Here is a 27,310-nt window from a genome sequence, read left to right as displayed (position 1 = left end):
TTCTAATATTGGCTGTAGGGAGGTGTACAGTACGTGTGGGTGTACAGTACTACGTGTGGGTGTACAGTACTACGTGTGGGTGTACAGTACTACGTATGGGTGTACAGTATGTATGGGTGTACAGTACATATTGGTGTATGTTTGAGACAGTTGTTTCTGTACGTGAAGACGTACGTACATATATAGTATGTGTATATTTGTATAGTGGGGCTGGGAGGTAGACCATATTTCAAAGGAACACACCAACATTATGGGAAATGTGCTTACCGTCTGACAAGAAGATAAGATACCAATTTCCTCTGTGTTCAGTAGAAAGCTATCCTAGCTTAGCACAAATTAATGGAAGTGGATACGGACTAGCTAGACTAGCTGTCGGCCAAAAACACCTCTCCCGGAGTGTTAAGCTAGGCTAGCTGGTCCGTATCCACTTTCATTCATTTGTGCAAAGCTAGGCTAGCTTGCAGCCGGATAGCTTTCTACTGAACGCACAGAGAGGAAATTGGTATCTTATCTTCTTGTATGACTCTGGAGAAGACATACTGTTGGCATATTCCTTCCATCTGTGTTTTTTCCTTCCCGGTCATTCGTTTATTAAGTTGATAAGTCAGCTGTGCTTCACCACAGTTGATAACGAGTAAAGCTGTGCCGGCCAATCAGAAAAGAGTATTCACCCAGGCCACGGTATAATGCATGATAATAGCCATCAACCATTTTGAATTAATTTAAATTGTCAGTACATGACAATTTAGTTATCTACTGTATTTAAAGAAGAAGTTATGTATAAAAAGAAGTAAAGAAGACATGACATGACATTGTAACTAAATGTCATTATGATGTCATAGCTAACAATATTGTGACATGATATTTGGGGCTGCATCGCCCAGCCCTACTGTATGTGCTAACGGTGTGTAAAACTGTTTTCCTCTGTTTGTCCTTCTCCTCCTCTTCCTCTCTCCATGCAGTACTTCAAGAAGAAGAGGCGGCTTATCCCAGAGAGGACAATATGGAAGTACTTTGTCCAGCTGTGCAGTGCCCTGGAGCACATGCACTCCCGCAGAGTAATGCACCGCGGTAAACAAACAGCCTCTCACACTACAACCCTCTCGCCTGCTCCAAACATCTGTCCCATCTCCTTGTAACCCAGGCAGCTCTTTCATCCTACAGGCCTGCATCCTGTCTCTGTTTCATCTCATACAAGTCCTTATCTAATACAAGTCATCATCTAATACAAGTCCTCATCTAATACAAGTCCTCATCTAATACAAGTCCTCATCTAATACAAGTCCTCATCTCATACAAGTCCTCATCGTATACAAGTCCTCATCTAATACAAGTCCTCATCTAATACAAGTCCTCATCTTATACAAGTCCTCATCTAATACAAGTCCTCATCTAATACAAGTCCTCATCTAATACAAGTCCTCATCTTATACAAGTCCTCATCTAATACAAGTCATCATCTAATACAAGTCCTCATCTTATACAAGTCCTCATCTAATACAAGTCCTCATCTAATACAAGTCCTCATCTTATCGATACTGGGCCCCATCCTCTTTTTATTATATATGTTGCCCTTAGGCTCAATCATTGCAAAGCATAACATGTCCTTCCATTGCTTTGCCGACGATGTGCAGATCTACTTACCCCTACAAGCAAAAGGCAAGGTCACATTACAACCACTGTTAGATTGCCTGGCTGATATTAAATTATGGATGAGTGCAAACTTTCTCAACTTAAACAAGCGCAAAACAGAGATCATTTTATTTAGTAATGATTCACCTGACCCTACTGCCAATGCCCTAGGCCCCCTGGGCTCAAATATCCGCTCCTCTGTCAGAAACCTCGGAGTAATCTTCAACAGAAATTTTAAATTTGATAAGCAGGTTAGTTCGGTGGTCAAAACTAGCTTTTTTCACCTCAGACTCCTGGCCAAGACCAAACCATACCGCTCCCAGAAGGATCTGGAGAGGGTGATCCATGCCTTTATCTCGACCCAGCTGGATTACTGCAATGCGTTGTATGTCGGCATTGACCAGTTGCTGCTCCGTCGCCTGCAACTGGTACAGAATGCGGCTGCCCATCTGCTTTCCGGTACCAGGAAACGTGACCACATTACACCAGTTCTGGCTTCTCTCCACTGGCTCCCCGTCCGTTTCCGTATTGATTTTAAACTTTTACTGACTGTTTTTAAAGCACTACACGGGCTGGCTCCACTGTACCTAGCTGAGCTCCTGCATCACCACACCCCATCCAGAGCCCTAAGGTCTGCTGACCAGCTGCTGCTGGAGGTGCCTAGGACCAGGCTTAAAACTAGGGGAGACAGAGCCTTTGCTGCTGCTGCCCCCCGGCTCTGGAACAGCCTCCCCCACATAAGATCTGCCCAGAGCCTAGAGGCTTTTAAATCCTTGCTCAAAACACACCTCTTCTCCCTGGCTTTTGACCAGAGCTAGCCCAGCATCTATACATGACGTCCGCTGTCACTTTTTATCTAATTTTCTTGTCTCTTTTATTGCACTTTGCCCTTGCTTTCTTATATGTACTGTACTCTACCTTTTTTGTAATTCTAGTGTATTTTATTGCATTGTATGTGTTTTTACCATGTTGTGAAGCACTTTGGTTTGGCTGTTAGTCATTTGTAAATGTGCTATATAAATAAAACTGACTTGACTTGACTTATGCAAGTCCTCATCTAATACAAGTCCTCATCTAATACAAGTCCTCATCTAATACAAGTCCTCATCTAATACAAGTCCTCATATAATACAAGTCCTCATATAATACAAGTCCTCATCTTATACAAGTCCTCATCTATTACAAGTCATCATCTACAAGTCCTCATCTTATACAAGTCCTCATCTTATACAAGTCCTCATCGTATACAAGTCCTCATCTAATACAAGTCCTCATCTTATACAAGTCCTCATCTAATACAAGTCCTCATCTAATACAAGTCCTCATCTTATACAAGTCCTCATCTAATACAAGTCCTCATCTTATACAAGTCCTCATATAATACAAGTAATCATCTACAAGTCCTCATCTAATACAAGTCCTCATCTTATACAAGTCCTCATCTTATACAAGTCCTCATCTTATACAAGTCCTCATCGTATACAAGTCCTCATCTATACAAGTCCTCATCTATACAAGTCCTCATCTAATACAAGTCCATTGAAGGCCTTTTTGATGTTGGGTAGAATTAAATATCTGATTTTGACACAAACACAAATGTGAAAAGTAAAAAGACAAAAGAAAAGGTTGGTCTGTGTGTTGGTGATGATTTCTTCTAGGAAGTGAGTCACCAAAAAGAAAAGACAAAACAAAAATGCACATAACATTTTGAAGACCGTTGAGACTGTATTTAAGACTTTTTAAAGGAACATTGGACCCCTGGCCCTATTTCTTATTTACCAGCGATGATGTAGATGGTAGAGTCCTTTCTCAGCACAATCCATGCTGTTCCTCATACTAGCTCTGGATAGTTCGCCATGAACCATTGCAAAGTCAATGGGGTCGAGCTACTGTCAGTACAAGCGGACTGAAGGCTCACTGAAATGTACTCCACAGAGCACACAAAGTAGATTTCAGTGAGCTTCAGTCAGCTTGTACAGACAGGAGCTTGACCCCATTCACCTTGCATTGGTTTGTGGCAAACTATCCAGAGCTAGTAAGAGGAACAGAATGGATTGGGCTGAGAAAGGATACATATTGTATATGTTTTAAGTAGAGGTGGGCATAGATTAATTTTTTTAATCTAGATTAATCTATCTGCAATCCTGGATTTAATCTAGATTAATGTAGATTAAAATGGCTCAAAAAGAAATCTGCCGAAGGCATTCAAAATATGTGTGTTCTACCCAAATAATGACCAGAAGTAAGTCCTTACTTTTTCTTTCCTCCTTATGTTTCTCAGGCCAGGTGGCCCATTACACCATGAGCCCATCTCCCGTTTCCAAAATGCATTACAGACTGTTTGAAAAAGCTGTTTTGCTATGATAATTGGTAATGAAATATCAAAATAATGTTCAATAAGATGGTAAAACACTTTAGATGTTTGGGAGTGGAAATATTCCCCACCATAAGACAAACGGTGAAGCACAATTACATAAAAATCCAAAACAAAATCAAAGACGATCTTGATAGGTGGTCAAAACTTAAAAACTCAGTACAGGCACGGATATCAATAGTTAAAATGGACGTACTACCTAGAATCAACTTCTTCAGCTCAATGCTACCGTTACCCCCTCCAGAGGGTTACTGGAAAAAATTACACTCCTCCACATACAAATTATACCACGTATAAAAAGATCCACCGCACAGAGAAACAAAGGTGGTATGGCATTTCCAGATTTTATCCACTATTTTAAGGCGTACACTTTAAGACCATTGACAACATGGTTTGATCCCCAAGCATTAGTATCCTGGAGAAAATTTGAAGAAAATATAGTAGCCCCACATAGACTGAAGGACATAGCATACACTAAATTATCAATTAAGCAATGCGAACGGAAATTTGGCCCCATAATTACTCATGCGATCCGGATATGGCGTGAAACACAAAAAAAATATTCTAACCCACATAAATGGCATAATCATACTCCCTTATTCAATAACAATGCACTCTTGATTGGAAAACGACCTATAAGATTCCCTATATGGGAAAAGCAAGGCATACACTCATTAGGTGATGTTTTTAACAAACAGGGTTTTTGTAGTTATGAAGAAATACGCAAAAAATTGTATCTCACCGAGTCCACAATTTTTTTTTACACACAGTTATTGTTATGTTTGAAGTCTCACGGTGTTCCATTAAAGATACCAATTGAACACCACAGATACCACAAATTCTTCTATGAAAGAGAGACATCGAGAGGTTTTGTTTCAGATTTTTATCATCAATTACTAACGTCCTCGTATGAAACCCTCCACCTAGACTCCGTCTGGAGGAGGGATATACCAGACCTGGAAAGTGATTTTGATTGGCAAGAAGCCTGGGCAAATGTTCGATTTACATCAAGGAACCCGGACCATCAACAAATAAATCTTAACTATATTCACAGGACATACTTAACTCCTATAAGACTGAAAAAAATGGGTCTTAAACAAGACTCCAAATGCTCCTTATGTACAAATGGGGACAAGGGGACATTTATGCACATGTACTGGGACTGCCCACCAGTTAAGATATTCTGGAAAGAGGTGACCCAGCAATTATCAAATCTCTTAACTCTGAATATACCTGTACACCCCTCTGTATTACTGCTGAATGATGTTTTTGAGTGTGCAGTACATCCACAGCTAAAGAGATTGGTTTTATCGGGTATCACAGTGGCTAAAAAGCTGATAGCATCACGATGGTTCCAACCGGAAAAAAATTGCCGAAAGGTCTGGATTATTACATATCTCGATGTGATTTATCAAGAAATATCTACAGCAAGCATTTTGGGTCTCAATGAATCCAAAATGACAATGTGGTTAGAATCCAGGCATTAAAGCGTTCCGTCTTGGGACGGATATCCGTCCATTTGATTTGGAGATTCCGTCATTTGATTTGGAGTCGTGACGGATTTTAACCTGAGCCAATCAGAGGCGTCAAATATCCTTTTTTCCCCTACCGCGGCCGCACCAAACAGTCATTTGCGAGCAATCGGCAAATTCTCAGGCAAATGCAACCAACCAGAAGGCGAGATTGTTCTGAGTTTACAGCCCTTTCACCCGCCTCCGCTGTGCTCAGCACCAATGGGAAGCGCCCATTTTGAGACTCTCTAGCGTCTAGCTCTACTCGCGAGTAAACTTGACTCATCAACACCATGCGGCAACTTTTTACGAGACCGTAAGTTCATTTGACTTATTCTAGTCTAAAGAAACATATATATTACTATTGCTATTGATAAATCTAGGTAACGTGAATGCCACAAAACGAATGCCTTTTGTTAATCAGAACGTTATTTACGCGACAAGCAGTGTGTTGTTGTCGTTGTTGTTGTTGTTGGTGGTGTTTCGTGTGTGTGCTTGCGCCGCTCGCTTTCTGATAAATGTATGAATGTTGATAAATCTAGATAACGTTAATGCCACAAAACGAATGACTTTGTTAATCAGAACGTTATTTGCGGTATCAATTGTTTTTAAGCTCAATAAACGTCTTTCTCCCATTTGTCCGGGAGATCTCTGGGTAACAGTACTGTATATTTGCATATCATATATGTCACAAATGTAACATTACTATATACCTGTATGTCATGTATGTCACTATGAATTGAAAACGGGGGACCCTGATGTAAACAAGACAAAAGTCTTTCTCTGGTCTGCATCCCCTTAACAATTGTGTGTATTGAGCTGTACTGTATTGTACCCATTCTGCAATCTGTTAAATATTGATTGATTGTTATTAACAGATTGCAGAATGGGTACAGTACAGCTCAATACACACAATTGTTAAGGGGATGCAGACCAGAGAAAGACTTTCGTCTTGTTTACATCAGGGTCCCCCATTTTCAGTTCATCATAACATATATGACACACATGACATACAGATAGACAATACTGCTACATCTATACATTTATGACATACCAGATTTACAAATACAGTAGCCTATTGTTTGTTTGTGATACAAAAATAGTCTAAAAAGAGTATATACATTTGACGAAGAAACTGTACATTGGAGGTGGTTGGGTGGGATGGGGGGGGGTTGTAACTATACATTGGATTATCGACAAAACCTTACTTGGTCCCAAGAAGAGGGTCTCGTGTATTAAATAAAGTTTTCATTCATTCATTCACTCTGGATCTTGTAAATCCAGTAGCAATACACACAATTGTTAAGGGGATGTAGACCAGAGAAAGGCGTTTGTCTTGTTTACATCATCAGGGTCCCCCATTTTCAATTCATAGTGACATTTATGACATACACAACATACACATGACATCATGACATTTATGACATAGGGACATACATGCCTTACAGGTATATAGTAATAGTACTGTTACATTTGTCACATATACGATATGCAAATATACAGTACTGTTACCCAGAGATCCTAACAGTAAATATATACATATGATGAGGAGGAGACTGTACATTAGGAGGGGGTGAGTGAGTGGGTGGTAAATAAATATATACAAACGGTGGGGAGGAGACTGTCCATTGTTGTTGTGGCATAATTGCGAAACGTGTTTAGTCCCTTGTTTGTATGATAACAAGCCATTTAGTTCATGGTTCAAAGTGGGGAGGGGTGCTAGCTCGCCATCAATCAGAAGCTAGCCACAAGACTTGCATTCACGCTCTCCAGCACACAACAGTAGGGTCTCTATAGTCACAGTCAGGACAGTAGGCTCGCTCTACAAGTAGGCTCCCTTAAAACGCTAACGCTATTAAAAAAAAAATACAGTAGAGGTTAAAATAAGAATATGACTTGGCCAGAAAAAAAGTTCAGTCAGGAGATTTTTTTTTGCTTTAATCCCTGGGTTAGAAGTGGTGGAGAAAATAAAAGCTAGCATATAATGGTAGTGTCTGGTTAGGAGCGAGGGATAATGGATGGATTATCCAATGGGGGGTCCGGAAGGGGGGGGGGGGGGGGGTACGAGCTAGAGCATATGTGTGTAGGGTATTAGATAGCAGGTATTGGGGGTATATCCTGTATAAGACATTTAACTATATGGTGATTTCATTGGATGTGCACTGTTAATAATGCTTGTATATCTTATCGTGTGTTGTCATGTTTGTTTATATGTTTGTTTAAAAAATAATACAAAAATAAAATACAAAAATAAAAATTTCAATAAGATGTACTTGTGTTTAATAAGTTGTTTTATTCAGAAGTTAACACAAATAAATAATATTACCAGTACAGTACAGTATCTAGCACACTCTCAGGAGCAAAACAGAAAGAAGCATTTCAAACTTGAACTATGTGACATGGCTTGACTCAATCAGTCCAATCTCTATTTCTCCTTCTTCCACCAGTCACTCAGGCAGACCAGCTTGTTTTATGTAGCGGTGTCTACTTATAGTGCCTATAATATTTTTGACAGGGCCAAACCCTGCCAATGCAAATCAACTGCTCCAGTGGAGTTGCTCAGTGGCCAATGGTGTCAACTGTGGTTGTACTGGGCAGCTCCCATGTGTGAATGGAACTGTGTGAATGTGAAGCCTGATGGAAACAAGACAAACGTCTTTCTCAGGTCTGCATCCCCTTAACAATTGTATGTATTGAGCCGTACTGTATTGTACCCATTCTGCAATCTGTTAAATAAAGTTTTCATTCATTCATTCATTCAAGCAGGGCGTTCCTGAAAAAGAGCATCTGTGCTCAGCGAACCTACCCTGGGTAAATAAAAAAAAAAAAATGTAAAAAGAAAATTAACTGCATCAATTATATTATCGCGCGATACTAGTATCGCGTTAACGCAGCACGTTAACGCCGTTAATGGCCCAGCTCTAGTTTTAAGTTAATCAGAAAGATTGCAGCAGTATACAAAATAAAGTAAAATAAAATAGACCATTTGAATGCAATAACAACATGACAATAGTAAGAACAACTAAAAAGTCATATCACATTCACATGCCTGAATTTCCCCAAGGGGACCAAGGAATGGAAGGAATATCTTATATTATCTTAATTTGTACTGGAAAAGCGATATACGGTCAAAACTACAAAAACGATTGTGATATGACATTTGATGCCATATTATCGCCTTCTGCAGCCCAACAACCACATTGCATTCTCTCACCACCTGGCGGCCTGCACCTCTCACCTCCACCTCTCTGCCTCATACACAACACAGTTCAGCAGCGGAGTGTGACGACAATAATAATTAAATCCTGCTTACATAATTGTGTGTGTGTGTGTGTGTGACAGATATCAAGCCAGCCAACGTGTTCATCACAGCCACGGGGGAGGTGAAGCTGGGGGACCTGGGACTGGGACGCTTCTTCAGCTCCAAAACCACCGCCGCACACTCCTTAGGTAACACACACACACACACACACACACACACACACACACTCACTCACTCACTCACCCCACCCGTCTCTTATCCTCTCATCTCTTTTCTTCTCCCTTATCTTATCATCTCATTATTATTTTATCTTCTCATCAATTTATCTTCTCATCTTCTCTCTTCCCATATCTTATCTTCTCTTCTCATCTCTTCTCATATCTTCTTCTCATCTCTTCTCATATCTTCTTCTCATCTCTTCTCATATCTTCTTCTCATCTCTTCTGATATCTTATCTTCTCATCTCTTCTGATATCGTGTCTTATCTTATCTTCTCATCTCTTATCTTTTCTTGTCTTCTCATCTCTTCTCGTCTTATCTTCTCTTATCATATCTTGTCTTATCTTTTCTTATCTCTTCTCTTAATAAATTTTTTACCAATGGTGCACTGGTTTCCTTGGCAACAGTCCCAAGGGCCAGTCCCCAATTAACGTCGCTAACCAGTGGAAACGTTTGTGTATGCAAATTTATTCAGTGTCTTAATCTGTATTTCCCCTCATAATGCTATAAATGGCCTATCGTTTTTTGAGGGGGCACTTTATTTTTTATTTGTATACCATTTTGATTATTTCTTTGTTGCTTAACTCATTGACTGCCATGCTGTTTTTCCATCTTTACTCCATGGCGCCAGCGTTATTGACCATTTTCACAATGTTTGTGGACCCATCGTATATTCTATATTATAGCTATGGAGACAATAGTATGGCTCATTTGACAGGCACTATTTATACTCCAACAGGGACAAAGCTGTTTATTTCTACATACCTTTGTTTGTGCGCTATACCACGCAAAAAATCGCCTCGTTTCACAATAATCCAGGCTGGTTTTCTAGATTGTGAGATATAGAGTGCTTTGTGCGCATATGCACAAATCTCGCGGCTGCTCGCCTGAAACCTATATTATTGTCAGGTCAAAGGTAAACACGACCATGTTTCTTCACAAAGCCATCGGGGGGGAGTCGTTTTCCGACGCTGTGATCATTACAAAAGCATGTTTTATGATGGGGTTCGGTAAAATAGACGTTACCTTTGTCAGCAGGTACTCCACTCTCGCTCCAAGTGTCTTGGATCAGAACAGGATCAATACATAACGTTAGGTGGCCCTCATCCATTGTCTTCTTCTTCTATAGTCTGCTCGGGCCAGACTATGCCACGGAGCCAAATAGGTTTCCTCATCGGCCGGTTTGACTATAGTATTTTTATGATTTACCAGAAGTGCTGAGTCCAACATAGTCTGGTGGAAACGCACCTTATCATCCATAATCATCATCCATATCATCCATTTTGTCTTCTTCATAATATCCAATAGTTCGCTCTAGGCGATCGCCATTGTCGAATGTGAGATGGCTGTTGTTTGCTCACTGCTGTTCACTTCCTAGTGCTTTGGTTGCTCTCACTGCGGCGTGGGGCGACCCCACACTAAACTGGCCCATGCAGTTCATAAGGTAGACGATACTGCCACCTGTCAGGATTCAATCGTCATTGCAGGTCCCAGGCACACTCACAAAGGCCCGCGCGAGTGTTTAGAATAAGAAAATAGACAATTTAAAAAAAGGAACGAAAAACGAGATATCTCGTTATTGCCGCTCAAACGTTGGCACTCAGAAATGAGATATCTTGTTATTGGCGCTCAATGAGTTAAAGGTAGACTCTGTAATACTGTCAAACAGCAACCTCTAGGCAAAAGAGCGCCGCTTGGTATTGCACTTTGTTTACATGTTTTATTTTGGTCTGATGTGTGGGTTGGAGTTGAGTGAGGATGGGGGAGGGTTGCTACTGCTGGCGACACCTCAGGTTCTGACAAGAGAGGTCTGGAGAATTTCACAGTATAATAAGTTACTAAACTCCAACCCACACATCAGACCAAAACAAAACATGTAAACAAAGTGCAGTATCAAGCAGGACTTTTTTTGTCTAGAGGTCGCTGCTTGATGACATTACAGATTCTACCTTTAAATGGTGAAAAGGTTGTTATTGTTTGTTGGTATTGTTATGTCACATCATCCTTCATTAGGATGATGGTCAACAACATGGGTTGGAGGAACACATACTGTAGGAGGAAAAGCTTAGATGATTATTATGAATTTGTGTTTTGTTTTGTTTCAGTGGGAACACCGTACTACATGTCCCCGGAGAGGATCCATGAGAACGGCTACAACTTCAAATCTGACATCTGGTCCCTGGGGTGTCTCCTGTATGAGGTAGGAAAAACACATCCACATCACCTTGATTCTTATGCAGTTCTAAAATCATCTAATAGTCTAATGACAAGCTATCTAAGAGTCTAATGACAAGCTATGAAAGAGTCTAATGACAAGCTATATAAGAGTCTAATGACAAGCTATCAAAGAGTAATGACAAGCTATCAAAGAGTCTAATGAAAAGCTATCTAAGAGTCTAATGAAAAGCTATCTAAGAGTCTAATGACAAGATATCTAAGAGTAATGACAAGCTATCTAAGAGTCTAATGACAAGCTATCAAAGAGTCTAATGAAAAGCTATCTTAAGAGTCTAATGACAAGCTATCTAAGAGTCTAATGACAAGCTATCAAAGAGTCTAATGACAAGCTATCAAAGAGTCTAATGACAAGCTATCTAAGAGTCTAATGACAAGCTATCTAAGAGTCTAATGACAAGCTATCTTAGAGTCTAATGACAAGCAATCTAAAAGCTGCACAGAGGAGGGATTTAAGTTTGATGACATTTGAAAACCCAACAGATGTTTTGACTGGTTGCGTGTTTGGCATGCAGAGCCATACTAGAAACAACAAACCACTTTGCGCATCAAAATAGAATAAATAAATACAAATAAATTGTGGGAAAAAATCAATAAAATCAACTCTATCCAAATTAGTGTTTGGAGTACTGTTTAAACACTGAGCTAATTAGAGTTTAAACTTCTGAAGCAAAGGTTCGCCTGGACATAGTGTTATATTTTCGCCAATTCTGAGCTCATTCTTTGAGTCAGTATGAGTGTTATGATTCAGGGGAACCCACACTTTATTTCTGGGGCAGTGTAAAGTCACCATCATACATTAGCTTTGTGTGAGCATACAATATTTGACATAAAAAAGAAAACAGCCAGTGAAAAAACCTTGCGTTTTGTTGAATAACACCATAGTTTACCGGGGATTCTTTTTTCAACATGGAAAGTTCTATTTAGGCGTTTTGAACCTCCATGTGAAATATGGTGCAAATACACCTTTTACACCAGACATTTATTTGGATATTGTTTTTTATCAAAAAAATTGAAAATACATACATTTAGGTGTTGCCTTCATATTTGGACCAGTATTTCCCTACAACCCCCCTTCCCCACACACACACACACACCATTTTGACATTTTATTATAAAACCAGAGACAAGCGCCTCTCTATATTCCGTTACACGCAACCAGCAGGGGCGTGACACTGCTTTAGAGGGTTAAACACTGAGCTAATGAATTCACTGCAACGTTACAGAGTAGAGTTTAAACACTGAGCTAATGAATTCACTGCAACGTTACAGAGTAGAGTTTAAACACAGCTGCAACCTTACAGGAAATGGAGGCTAAGACCCCCCCCCCCCCTTAAAAACGTTGGACTTCCTGCACACAAACTCCATATTATGCTCCCATCATGAGTTCAACTCTTACATCCTCGTCTGTGATTACATTCCTCCTGACGCTGACGTCACCGCAGCGGTAGACACGCTGGCCGAACAGCTGACGAACGTTGAACGAAATCACCCGGACACTTTTGTTGTTGTATTGGGGGATTTTAACCAGGCTAATCTGAGCCGGTCTCTCCCCAAATACAGGCAGCAAGTCACTTGCCCAACTCGGGGAGCGAACACTCTTGACCATTGTTATTGTACAATTCGGCAGGCCTACCATTCTGTCCCCTGTGCTGCGCTGGGCAACAGTGATCATCATCTTATACACCTGATCCCTCGCTACAGGCAGAGATTAAAACTATCAAAACCTGTAGTGTGGAGCTTCAGACTGTGGTCCTGTGAGGCATGCGAGTGTCTCCGCGCCTGGTTGGAGAGGGCATGCTGTGACCAGGACGCGTGTATATTTTCCCTAACGGACTTTCACTTCCGCGTTCGGGTTCCGCGATCTGATTGGCCACTGACGTTTCTCTCAAAGCCAATCGTGTTACGCCTAGTTATGCCTCTAACAGCCTGCTAGCTAGCTAGCGCCTAGTTCTATCACTGGTTAAGCATGGCGACTCATTTGAAGTTGGTTAAGGTTAGAGTTTGGAATCAGGGCTGGTGTTCTATCGCCCTGCTCTAAACCAAACTCTAACCTTAACCAACTTCGAAAGAGTCGCCAAGCTTAACCAGTGATAGAACTAGGCGTAACGCGATTGGCTTTGAGAGAAACGTCAGTGGCCAATCAGATCGTGGAACCCGAACGCGGAAGTGAAAGTCCGTTAGGGAAAATATACACGCGACCAGGACTTTGTTGAGTGGGCGGGGCCTGAGGCTGGAAACAACCTGGATGAATATACAGACACTGTGACATCTTTCATCAGCCTCGGTGAGGAGGTGTGTCCCCCTCCGCTCTAGGAAGATCTTTAACAACAACAAGCCCTGGTTTTCAGCCCAACTCAGGCGGCTGAGGTCGGAGAAGGAGGTGGCCAGGCTCAGTGGTGATGTGGATCGGTTCAGGCAGGCCAAGTACAAGTTCGCCAAAGAGGTGAGGGAGGCGAAACTTCGCTTCTCAGAGAAACTGCAGCAGCAGCTCTCTGACGGGAATTCCTCCTCCGTATGGAAAGGCCTCAAGACCATTACAAACTATAAGCCGAAGTCACCACAGGCGCCTGATAGCCTCCCCCTGGCGAATGAGCTTAATAAATTGTATTGTAGGTTTGAGAAAGAGGTTCCCCCCGCCCTCTTCCTTCACCCACTCGGCCACAACCTCCATCCCCCCACGCCAGTGGGCCCCTCCCCCCCCCTCCTCTCTCTCTGTCAGTGTGAGAGAGGTGAAACGGCTGTTTTCTAGTCAGAATGTTTAACCTTTATTTACCCAGGGTAGGTTCGCTGAGCACAGATGCTCTTTTTCAGCTACGCCCTGCTTCACATTCACACAGTTCCATTCATACCTGGGAGCTGCCCAGTACAACCACAGTCTGACACCATTGGGGGTTAAGTGCCTTGCTCAAGGGCACTTCAGCGGCAGATTACGAGCTAAATTAATTTTATTGTAGGTTTGAGAAAGAGGTTCCCCCCCGCCCTCTTCCTTCACCCACTCGGCCACAACCTCCAGGAAATAAGATAATCGATTTTTCAGCCCGCTTCTATAGCGTGCATAAGTACACATATACTATCGATAATCTAGTGTTTATTTGAAAACGATTCATAAATAGCCGAAAAATTTCAACGTGTTTTGTGTATTCCAAAAAAAATCTGTTTTTCAAAATGGTATAAAACGGAAATGAAGCGATTAAAAAACAATCCCTTTCGACAATGTTGACTGCAAACAAGTCATTGATAAGCGACGGCCATATTAGACACATAATTTAAGATATAGTTTATGCGTTCGCAAATATGAGAGCTCTGTCATTGAAGTGGGTGGTGGCACGCAACGGGGTTCCGGGGCACCGGACCTGTGGCACTCAAAGTGTTAATGACTACAGACCTGTCGCCCTGACCTCTGTGGTCATGAAGGTCCTGGAGCGCTTTGTCCTGGCCCACCTGAAGCTCATTACAGATCCTGTGCTGGACCCGCTGCAGTTCGCGTACAGGGCCAACAGATCTACAGAGGATGCTGTGAACATGGCTCTGCACTATACGCTGGAACATCTGGACTGCGCGGGCAACTATGTCAGGATCTTGTATGTGGACTTCAGCTCGGCCTTCAACACTGTCCTTCCACCCATCCTGGAGCACCAGCTATCCCTGCTGCAGGTGCCGGCCTCCACTCGCAAGTGGATTACCGACTTCCTGTCCAACAGGTCTCAGCGGGTGAAGCTGGGGAAGAGCATTTCCAGCTCCAGGTCCACCAGCACCGGTTCCCTGCAGGGCTGCGTCCTGTCCCCACTACTGTTCTCCCTGTACACCAACAGCTGTGGCTCTCTACACCCCTCGGTCAACAAACTCCTGAAATTCGCTGACGACACCACCCTGGTGGGTCTCATCTCCAGGGGGGACGAGTCGGCCTACAGGAGGGAGATCGAGAGGCTGCAGAGCTGGTGCAGCTGCAACAACCTTGAGCTCAATGCTCAAAAGACAGTGGAGATGGTAGTGGACTTCCAGAGGAAAGCAGCCCTGCCCCCTCCCATCATACTGGGAGGCACCCAGGTGGCCTCCGTGGAGTCATGCCGATTCCTAGGCATGACAATCTCCCGGCACTTGAAATGGGAGCTTAACATCACGGGCCTGCTTAAAAAGGCCCAGGGGAGGATGTTCTTCCTCCGGCAGTTGAAAAAATACAAACTGCCGAGGACCATGATGGCCCAATTTTACACAACCATCATTGAGTCCATCCTCACCCACTCCATCATCTCCTGGTTCCCCGCTGCAGCGGCAAAATATCTCGCCAAGCTGCAGCGGGTGATTCGCTCCGCGGAGAGGGTGATCGGCTGTCCCCTGCCCTCCCTCAGGTCCCTGCACGACTCCAGGGCGCTGAAGAGGGCAAGAAAGATCATGGCCGACCCGTCCCACAGCCTCTTCACCATGCTCCCCTCTGGGAGAAGGCTGAGGATCCCAAAGGCTGTGAAAGCTCGTCACAGACTGAGCTTCTTCCCCTCAGCCGCCAGGCTGATCAATGCCTCAGGTCCCCCCCCTCCGCCCCCAAGTGACACTGGCACAATGACACTGCACTGCACTAGTCCTTACTGGAACTCTGCACTTTACACTTTATATATATATATATATATATGTGTATTTAAATTATTAATCCTCCACTGCACTGTTTTTGTCCTGTGTCTGTGTTGTTGTTACTGTGAAAAAGAATTATGAAAAAAATACATACACTGTAATGCCGCAATAATGTGTTTTTACACAAATGGCTTAATAAAGGAATCTGAATCATAAGCTCTTGTGCAAAACAGTTTCCAGCTTCTGGTTTCCTCAGATTAACACTACATTCGCACAGTACAGTAAATGCACAGTCATTTGTCTCAGGTGTCATTGGTGCAGTTGCTCATACTGACACACTGGTACAAGTATGTAGGACAGTAGGACCTCATAGGACAGTGCAAGACATGCCACACAATGATCTTGCATTGTATAACAGTAGACTGTGTACTCGTACAAATGTCCCTACATATACACGTTACATATTGTCCATCCGATCTGGAAAGAAATCGAGAACAAACGTTTAAATGTGTCCTCGTACGGACGTGGAGCGAGCGCTAAAGTCAAGTGCTGCTGGGTTGAACTGAGAAGTGACCCAAACTGCACTATGACTCATATTTCCTTTTCTCTCTCCCTCTCTGAACGCTGAGTCATCGCTGAGGTATTTTAACTCACAGTAACAATGCTCCCCCTCAGTCGGCCATGATGGTTCTGGACCAGACGCTGAATGACGGGCATTATGCCTCCCGGGTCTCACTCCTTCCACCGCCTGCATCAACAGAGGCTCCACAGTGGACCGCCGACCACGTCCTCTGTCCACCGCTGTTCTCCTGTTTTTCTTTTCTCACGCATCTTCCCCCCATTTTTCATTTATTTTTTAATCACAGAGGGACCACAGTCTCTCTTTACTCCTTCCAAGAACACTTTATTCACCCCCAAATGCAATAAACAGGGTTCCCGCAGGGTCTTAAAAAGTTGTATGTTTAATAATCAGAATAGGCCTCAAAAAGGTCTCAAATATTACTTTGATTATTGGATTAGGAAGTTACCTCTATGTTGAAATACCTTCTCTGTATCTCGTTTTAAATGTGTTTGGGGGAAATGCCTCTTGGAGGTATGACTTTGACTATTACTATGACTTTGATTGTTATTTGTACAGAACTTTGCTTATTTCACATTCTTCCCCTGGAGAGGGAGACTTGCATGTGTGATGTCACTAATAGGTCGAACCTATCATGTTCCAATATGTGGTAACTTGACACCTCTAGCTTCAGCTACGCAGAAAGCTGAGTAGGTATTGACACGTCTTAAAAGAATACAAGCTGCTGACTTGGGATTCCTAGTAAATATCAATGGGTGTTTGTTGCCAATTTCCATATTCATAGATCCTGTCTCCGTCTCTATCCACAGATGGCGGCGCTGCAGAGCCCGTTTTACGGAGACAAGATGAACCTTCTGTCTTTGTGCCAGAAGATCGAGCGGTGCGACTACCCTCCCCTCCCACCTGACCACTACTCTGAGAAGGTATGCCGTGCGGCGAAACAAGCGTCCCCCGACTGGTGGGCTCTGAGTTTGAGTTGGTGGTGTTGTCCTTGGAATTTGGGGCCTTGTTTGTATCAGAACCTGTTGGGACATTGGACACATACGATAGATAGATAGAATAGAATAGAAATACTTTTATTATCCCGTGGGAAATTTGACACTGCAAATCGCTCAACATTTAAACATTTAGACAGAACAGGTCACGAATTAGAATAATAAAACAAATCAAATCAAGTTGCCTAGGATAAGAGTAGAGTAAAATAGAATAAAAATGGAATAAAATATACAGTAAATAAATACAGTAAAAATATGCTGAGAGGCATCATAGCAGCATGGGGGAAGGGGGGGGGTACAGGTAGTAAAAACAACACAAGCAGTGTAAACATAACAGATTAAACAGATAATTTACTATCTAACTAACTGAAATATATATTCACAGTGTCACATAAGGTGCAGTATGCATCAGGTAGTGTTATAATTTACTATCTAACTAACTGAAATATACATTATTCACAGTATCCACATAAGGTGCAGTATGCCTAAGGTAGTGTTATTGTCCTCCTTGGGTTCCTATTAGTCCTATTAACCAAACATTCAGAATAAATATAATTTGGTGGATATTTGTATTCAAATAAAGTGCCTTGAAGCACCACATTTTAAGCATGGGGTCGTGGCTCCAATGAGAATGGAACCCCCAACCCTGGCAATGTTAGTGCCTTGCTCTACCCATTGAGCTACACAGGGAATGGAACCCCTAAGCCTGGCAGTGGTTTGAGTTGAGAGTTAAAATTGTATGATTAGTTCGAAAAAGACAAAACAAATAAGAACATTTAATAAAATTCAAGTTAAAGGGACAGTTCAGATGTTTTAACCCCTAGCCCTATTTCTTACTTACCAATGAAGATGTTGATGGTAGAGTCTTTTCTCAGCACAATCCATGCTGTTCCTCAAACTAGCTCCTTATAGTTGGCCACAAACTAATGCAAAGTCAATTGGGTCAAGCTCCTGTTTATTCAAGCTGACTGAGGCTCACTGAAATGTACTCCACTGTGCACACAAAGTAGATTTCAGTGAGCTTCAGTCAGCTTGTTCAGACAGGAGCTTGATCCCATTGACTTTGCATTGGTTTGTGGCTAACTATAAGGAGCTAGTATGAGGAACAGCATGGATTGTGCTGAGAAAGGACTCTACCATCGACATCTTCATTGATAAGTAAGAAACAGGGCTAGGGGTTCACAACTATCCCTTTAACATTTAACTGTATTTGGAAAGAAGTTTAAGCCCTTGCGTTTTAAAGAGTTTTCATGGACCTGCAGACACTCCTGACATAATCTCTCACTGTTTCAAGACCATACTCTGTTCTGCTCTCCTTCTCTTCATCTCCTCTTATGGATGTTGAAGAAGTGCTGTTCTTGGTGTGTCTGAGGGAATCGGTTCAAATGCAAATCAAAAGCAAAAAGTGATCTTGTTAAAAGTTCAGTCAGAGTCTAAAAGCTCCTTCCTCCCCACCGCTGGCTCAGTGACACACACCTGCGAGGCCGACAGCCCCTTAAATGAGGCCAGATGATGTCATGTTCGCCGGTGCCCTCACCCGTCCGCACGCACCTGTCCATCTCTGTATCACCTCGTCTCTCCAGCCCCTCCCCTTCCTATAATGTTCTCTCAGAATGTAGCCCTGTCTTTCCTTTCTCTCCCTCTCTCCGTATACCCTTCTTGCTCTCTACCCGTCTCCCTTTCAATGTGTTCTTCCATCTCCCACCTTTCCTCCCATCCGTTGTGTGCTCTCTTTCTCTCCCTCTCTCTTATCTCTCCTGCTCTCTCTCTCTCTCCCTCTCTCTTCGTTTTGTCTCCATATGGAGTGACAGTGTTGTGTTAACGTCGTTGGCATGTAAAGGTCAAGGCTCAAAACTGCTCGTGTCGCCCGCCAGAATGAAGCGAACGCCAAATCAGCTTTTAATCATGACAGGCGTGCGGCGCTAACAGAGGTGTGTGTGTGTGTGTGTCCCCTCCCGGCACCTCTGATTGGCAGGAGAGTTGGGCCTGTCAGACGGGAGCTGACAAAACATGGCACAGACCAAGATCATTTCGTTGGGAATAGCTCGTATAGGCTGATCTAGCAAGAGACAAGAGGACCCGTTCAGAGCGACAAGAGGACCCTCCCTCCCTTCCCCCAAATGTCAAAATGTATTGTGGTGAAATGTTAGATGTCAAGAGGTCAGGAACTGAAGTGTTCTTTTTGTTTAATCGACATCCTTGGGATAGTGTCTGTGTGGGAAGCCGTCAGTGTGGGGCATCAATCTAAGGGGAAATGTTCGGGGCACAACAGGGACTCCTGGGGGACTCCAACTACAGCGTGTTTTTCTTTCTTTTCTATTATATTGGTGGACTAATAAGCAGTTTTACTCTTTCAAAATAAAAATCTTGTTCAGTTGTCTCTCATACTGTCAGCCCTAGTAGATCCTCAGTCAGTCCACTCTGAGAGTGAGACCAAAAACTTGAGACTACCAGCGCTTCAACACACCACTCACTTTCACTGCTATCGCCTCAAATGGTCTGGTGCGACCAGCTCCATCAGCCTTCTCACGTTACTAGACAGTACATTATGCCTTGAACAAACGAGACCTGATTATTTCTTCTCAAACACCAAGAAACCAAGTTAAGTCTGCATGTGAAAAAAGAAAGCACACAGATGCAACAGAGCAAAGATGCTCAAGGGAACTGTGTATTGAAAAGACAGTGACAGTACCACCCATGGCCAGCTGGCACCACACATCAGATATTATCGTTTTTAAAATGGCTGGCGACGAAGCCAGCCCATTACAGAACAGGTACATGTTGTTTTAGATGTCAATGATTATCAATGGGGGAACTTTCTTCTTTTCTTCTCACAGCTGCGGGACCTGGTGGGAATGTGCATCAACCCGGATCCAGACCAGCGCCCAGACATCGTCTTCGTGCTGCAGTTCGCCAAACAGATGCATGTGTGGACTTCCAGCACCTGAGCTCCGCATAACCTCTGTCCAGCCTTCTTCACCTTCCTCCCCCCTGTCCCCCGTTCTGACGAGTTCTGATGAGTTCTGATGACCTCAAACCACCAAGACCGGCAGTCTGGACCTGGTCTCACTCACCGGGGAGACGTGTTTTCTTTTAGCCCTCGGCGTCTCCCAATTTGATTTGACGGCAACACAGAGACCTGGAAGAACCCATGGAGAGACTTGAAGTGGTTACCGGGATGTTTTGTCTTGAAACTACTCCGTTCCACCTACTGTTGTTCTTTTTGGCGTGGACGATCTGAAGAGGTTTGCATCGGTGTTGCAGCAGTCGAAGGAGATGGAGTTTATCAGACCACAGCCATTCTGAGTGAGAGGCGACCACATTTGCGGGGCCTCTCCACTGACTCGAAGTAGAGACTTGTTTCTCGTTTATGATGATGTCACAGACGGCTGTTTTTGTTTGTTTGTTTTATAAGTTCACAGGGGTTGCATTCCAAATCGAATCCCTGTACTTCAGGTAAAGTGTGTGTGTGGACAATCTCAATGTCCCTGCCCCCGGATAATATATCCCAACAACTCCTAATCTTCTGCCGCCCCCCCCCCCTTTTTTAGCTCACCAGTTAACTCTTGTATTTAGAAACCCTTCTATTGTTGCTTCAAATACCTCTCTTATATTTTGCATATCATTGTTTTAAAAGTGTTGGATGTGACCTTGAGACGGAAAGTGCTATAAAGCACTTTGGGTGTCACTGCGGGTCATTCTTCGCTCTCGGTTGCACACAAGTAACTTTGAATGGCGAAGCAAGGACTCGACGTTAAAAAGCAAGGACATTCGGGTCGGAGAGGAACTTAGAACAATATTCCTCAAAAACCTAAGAAATGGCACAATACTTTCCATTGTTGAATATATATATACATATATATGAAAGTTGGCAAGTGTTTCGTAGAGATTTGTTCCTCCATTGATGAAATGTTATCTGCAGTGGTGGTGGGTGTTGCTTTGTGTTCATTTTGATGCGGTTGGTTGCATATGGATTTATGACTTTGTAAGAGAAGGGGGGGGGGGGGTAGTTTATAAAAAAAAGTATTTACTGTGAAATTGTAAACCATGTAGAAACGAGATGATGTGTTGAGAGCTGTTATATTGCTTTACAAGAAAGTATATTAAATGCAAAATAATTGCTATGTATAGAGCAGGCATCATGCCTCTAGTACACAGCATGTTTTGAACATTATCTTTATCCATTTTTTGTGTTAAATTGTTTCTGTCATTGATGAAACTATGGTTTAGAGGAAATTAATCATACACATGGGGGGATATGGGAGTTTATGTTTACTAGTTTAGAGAAATCTGCAAAAACATCAGTACTAATCAATGCCTTGTACAAATGTCCAGAGCTTCCTTCTACTGCGCCCTGTTGCGATTTTTCACTCCAGAAGTATTGTGCCATTATGTTATTAGCCCCCCCCCCCCCAAAATATTTACCTTCCTGTGGGATTTTAAATGATCTGCGGTAATTTCGTGTGGAATCACGTTCAAGTGTTTCCTTTTTCTTTTGCATTTTGCAGTTGGTAAAATAAAAGATGTTTATAAAATTAAAATTGACTAAAACTGTGCAGATGAATCCTTTATTTCATAAAACAAAATGTCCCTCATAATTCAAGCTGTGAACATGGTAGAAAATTATATATACTCCCTGTAAATGCCATTCCGATCAAGCTCAAAACAGCGATTGACATTCTATCCAAGCTCAAAATAACTTGTTTACAAGGCTTGGTATTGTGCTATATATTGATTAGACAGCTGGCAAATACAGGCATCATCTGTCGCTTGTATGACATCTGATCTGGATGCTCCTCAATATCAGCACACAACCCTGCCACAGTGAGCAGAGGGAACCAAGGGAACAGAACCAAGATAAACACAATGAGCAGAGGGAACAGAACCAAGATAAACACAATGAGCAGAGGGAACCAAGGGAACAGAACCAAGTTAAACACAATGAGCAGAGGGAACAGAACCACGACAAACACAATGAGCAGAGGGAACAGAACCACAACAAACACAATGAGCAGAGGGAACCAAGGGAACAGAACCAAGATAAACACAATGAGCAGAGGGAACCAAGGGAACAGAACCACGACAAACACAATGAGCAGAGGGAACAGAACCAAGATAAACACAATGAGCAGAGGGAACCAAGGGAACAGAACCAAGATAAACACAATGGGCAGAGGGAACAGAACCAAGATAAACACAATGAGCAGAGGGAACCGAGAACAGAACCAAGTTAAACACAATGAGCAGAGGGAACCAAGGGAACAGAACCAAGTTAAACACAATGAGCAGAGGGAACCAAGGGAACAGAACCAAGATAAACACAATGAGCAGAGGGAACCAAGGGAACAGAACCAAGATAAACACAATGAGCAGAGGGAACCGAGAACAGAACCAAGATAAACACAATGAGCAGAGGGAACCAAGGGAACAGAACCAAGATAAACACAATGAGCAGAGGGAACCAAGGGAACAGAACCAAGTTAAACACAATGAGCAGAGGGAACCAAGGGAACAGAACCAAGTTAAACACAATGAGCAGAGGGAACCGAGAACAGAACCAAGTTAAACACAATGAGCAGAGGGAACCAAGGGAACAGAACCAAGATAAACACAATGAGCAGAGGGAACCGAGGGAACATAACCAAGATAAATACAATGAGCAGAGGGAACCGAGAACAGAACCAAGATAAACACAATGAGCAGAGGGAACCAAGGGAACAGAACCAAGATAAACACAATGAGCAGAGGGAACCGAGAACAGAACCAAGATAAGCACAATGAGCAGAGGGAGGGCGGTTAGGTGGCGTAGCGGAGATTGCGTTCGTCACCAACCCCGAAGCTGTGAGCTGGATTCGCCTGTTCGAATCCAGCTCACAGCTCCGGGGTTGTCACCAGCTTGGCTGGCCGTTCACACTAATACAATTGGCTGTATTAGAGGGTGGGAGAAGCTGGCGGGGTGGGTCCGGGTCGTTGTAAACAGCGACTCCTACAGTTCGGTCGGGGCGCCTGCTAAGCGCGGATAGGACCTGAGTGGGATAGTGTGATCCTTCCACACGCTACGCCCTCTCAGGGAGGATCCGCGCTGCCAGGTGAAAAGAAGCGGTTGATTGGCTGGACGTGTGTCGGAGGAAGCACGTGATAGCCTCCACTCTCCCAGATGATCTGACTGTGGGGGGTAAGTGCGCAGCGACCAGGAAGGGATTGGGAATTGGCATACGACTAACATTGGGATGGGAGAAAATCGGAGAAAAATGGAGGGGGAAAAAGATTAAAAAAAAAAAAAAAAACAATGAGCAGAGGGAACCAAGGGAACATAACCAAGATAAACACAATGAGCAGAGGGAACCAAGGGAACAGAACCAAGATAAACACAATGAGCAGAGGGAACCAAGGGAACAGAACCAAGATAAACACAATGAGCAGAGGGAACCAAGGGAACAGAACCAAGATAAACACAATGAGCAGAGGGAACCAAGGGAATAGAACCAAGATAAACACAATGAGCAGAGGGAACCAAGGGAACAGAACCAAGATAAACACAATGAGCAGAGGGAACCAAGGGAACAGAACCAAGATAAACACAATGAGCAGAGGGAACCGAGGGAACAGAACCAAGATAAACACAATGAGCAGAGGGAACCAAGGGAACAGAACCAAGATAAACACAATGAGCAGAGGGAACCAAGGGAACAGAACCAAGATAAACACAATGAGCAGAGGGAACCAAGGGAACAGAACCAAGATAAACACAACGCCTCTACTTCCTCAGGCGACTAAGGAAGTTCCAAGTCAGTCAGAAGATCCTTAATTAAGAACTTCTACTCATGTACAATAGAGAGCATCTTGACTGGCAACATCACCTCCTGGTTTGGGAATAGCACTGCACAAGACCGAAGCAGACTACAAAGAGTGACACGTTCAGCCGAATGCACAATTGGAGGGGGGCTCCCCACCCTCCAGAACATTTACAACAAGCGTTGCAGGGGCAAGGCTAAGAGAATCATTAAAGACTCCAGTCACCCGAACAACTGCCTCTTTGAACTGCTGCGGTCAGGCAAGCGATACCGGAGTCTCAAGGCGAGCACAGAAAGACTCAGAAGAAGCTTCTATCCCCAGGCCACCAGGCTGCTAAACGAACAATGAACACTACACAACAACAACCATCAAACGCACATAGCACACACATCCACACGCACACACTCACTTTAAACAAACACACTGTAGCACCCACTCCACACACTTTATAGCACACACCCACTTTAAACAAACACACTGTAGCACCCACTCCCCACACTTTATATTTATTGATGAAGGATTGCACTACAACTCGTACACCTTACTGTAAATTGTACCTAAATTGTACCTCATCCCATTTCTGCTTTGCACTATATAGTACTGTACATTAGTACACTGCATAGTATTGTATATTATATGGTAACTCAGTTACGTCTATTCTGCATCGAACATTGTACATATGTCTATACTGAACACTGTGACCTCATTTTCTACTTCTAAATTACATGCTATACTATGTTATTTGATACTATCTTGTCTAGCACAGTCTCTGGAGCGTAACAGTAAGAAGCATTTTGTATGAAAGTATTCTGTACTTCTGTATGACAACTATTAAAGAAACTTGAACTTGAGCAGATGGAACCAAGGGAACAGAACCAAGATAAACACAATGAGCAGAGGGAACCGAGGGAACAGAACCCAGATAAACACAATGAGCAGAGGGAACCGAGGGAACAGAACCAAGATAAACACAATGAGCAGAGGGAACCGAGGGAACAGAACCAAGATAAACACAATGAGCAGAGGGAACCGAGGGAACAGAACCAAGATAAACACAATGAGCAGAGGGAACCGAGGGAACAGAACCCAGATAAACACAATGAGCAGAGGGAACCGAGGGAACAGAACCAAGATAAACACAATGAGCAGAGGGAACCGAGGGAACAGAACCAAGATAAACACAATGAGCAGAGGGAACCAAGGGAACAGAACCAAGATAAACACAATGAGCAGAGGGAACCAAGGGAACAGAACCAAGATAAACACAATGAGCAGAGGGAACAGAACCCAGATAAACACAATGAGCAGAGGGAACTGAGGGAACAGAACCAAGATAAACACAATGAGCAGAGGGAACCAAGGGAACAGAACCAAGATAAACACAATGAGCAGAGGGAACCGAGGGAACAGAACCAAGATAAACACAATGAGCAGAGGGAACCGAGGGAACAGAACCAAGATAAACACAATGAGCAGAGGGAACCGAGGGAACAGAACCAAGATAAACACAATGAGCAGAGGGAACCAAGGGAAGCAGCTGGGAGGTGCGCTGTTTTAAGTGAGCGTGGACTATTGAATTGATTGATTGCTCATTTTATTACTGTCCGCCTTGTTTCCAACTGGTTAAGTTTAGGCACTCTTTCGAAGTCGCTCTCTTTCGAAGTTGGTGAAGGTTAGAGTTTGTCTTTAGAGTAGGGCGATAGACCACCAGCCCTGATTCCAAACTCTAACCTTAACCAACTTCGAAAGAGAGCAACTTCGAAAGAGTGCCTAAACTTAACCAGTTGGAAACAAGGCGGACAGTAATAAAATTAGCAATCAATCAATTCCATAATCCATGCTCACTTAAAACAGCGCACCTCCCATCTGCTTCTATAGAAAGTAGGTTTCAAAAAAATAAAAAATAAACTCTTATAGGGAAAAGAACCCCCCCCCCCCCCTATATAGGGCAAAGAAAACGTTTTTGTTGTTGTTTTACCTACTTTCTATAGAAGCATCTAAGAATGAAGTTCTATAGAAAGTAGGTTAAAAAAGAAAAGTTGGATGTGTTAGTTTGTTGGATGTCTAGTTGAAAGACAGTTGGATGTGTTAGTTTGTTGGATGTCTAGTTGAAAGACAGTTGGATGTCTTAGTTTGTTGGATGCCTAGTTGAAAGACAGTTGGATGTCTTAGTTTGTTGGATGTCTTAGTTGAGAGACAGTTGGATGTCTTAGTTTGTTGGATGTCTTACTGAGAACAGTTGGATGCACTTCCAAGCTGCTTCCACATGGAGGCAACTTCTCTTTTTTTGGGAACTACTTTTTCTGCGGATGGTTTTTTCAATAAATCTTCAATTAATCTGTGTTTATTGTATAGCAATAAGGTTGGATGAATGCGCCAGTTGTATAATAAAGCCAGGGGCGGACCTAGCACATTTGGCACCCTAGGCGAGGTTCACCACTGCGCCCCCCCCCCCCCCAAATCAAAACATCGCCGTGCTACCAACCGGTTAACCCTTTTCACTGCGACAATAGACAGAAGGGTTAACCCTTTACTATCACCCTTTCACGACCGTCGGTTGTGTGATAGTAAAGGGTTAACCCTCTGTCATGTGGCAGTGAAAGGGTTAACAGTTATACAGTAAAGTACTGCACCTTTATTTTTTACAAGCAAGAACAAGAGATAAGAATAAATGTAAAGTGCACACTAAAGAATTAAAACAAATAAACAACTTAGCTAACACACAATAATAATAATAACAATAAACAATAAAATAATGTGAATATTTGCTTTCAAATAAAATTAAGAAGAAATGTAAAGTGCACACTAAAGAATTTAAACAAACAACTTAGCTAACAATCAATAATAATAATAACAAACAATAAAATAACGTGCAAATTTGCTTTAAAAGAAAATTATGTATTGTAAAATATGTTACACATATATAATCAAAATATAATATGCTAAATAAACAAACAAATAAATAAAAATTACAAATTCACTTATAAAGAACTATTTACATTCCACTCCCTATCATCACACTTCAAGGTTAGCCTGTAGCTCCTACTGGTTTCCATTTACAGTGCAATCCTTCTGGCCTTCCTCGCTGCAAAGTCATCAATCACATCAAAATTTCCAACTCCTGAGCCAGCTCCTTCC

The 27,310-nt window shown here is 42.8% G+C and overlaps 1 protein-coding gene across 2 annotated transcripts in view; it reads left to right on the top strand.

The window, feature by feature from the left end:
- The window catches only part of nek6 (NIMA-related kinase 6), a 111,751-nt gene extending 89,818 nt beyond the window's left edge, over positions 1-21,933 (top strand). For both annotated transcript variants that reach the window (XM_084324110.1, XM_084324111.1), the window contains exons 6-10: positions 963-1,071; positions 8,860-8,967; positions 11,104-11,198; positions 17,192-17,305; positions 20,215-21,933. In XM_084324110.1, the coding sequence (XP_084180236.1) occupies positions 963-1,071; positions 8,860-8,967; positions 11,104-11,198; positions 17,192-17,305; positions 20,215-20,325 (537 nt within the window). In that variant the 3' untranslated portion in view covers positions 20,326-21,933. The remainder of the gene's footprint in view (positions 1-962; positions 1,072-8,859; positions 8,968-11,103; positions 11,199-17,191; positions 17,306-20,214) is intronic.
- The last annotated feature ends 5,377 nt before the right edge of the window (positions 21,934-27,310 follow it).

This window comes from Notolepis coatsorum (assembly GCF_963971535.1).
Source record: "Notolepis coatsorum genome assembly, chromosome: 11".
Classification (NCBI taxonomy): domain Eukaryota; kingdom Metazoa; phylum Chordata; class Actinopteri; order Aulopiformes; family Paralepididae; genus Notolepis; species Notolepis coatsorum.
Note: the sequence above shows the minus strand (reverse complement) of the source record. Positions and strands in the feature narration are given on the sequence as shown.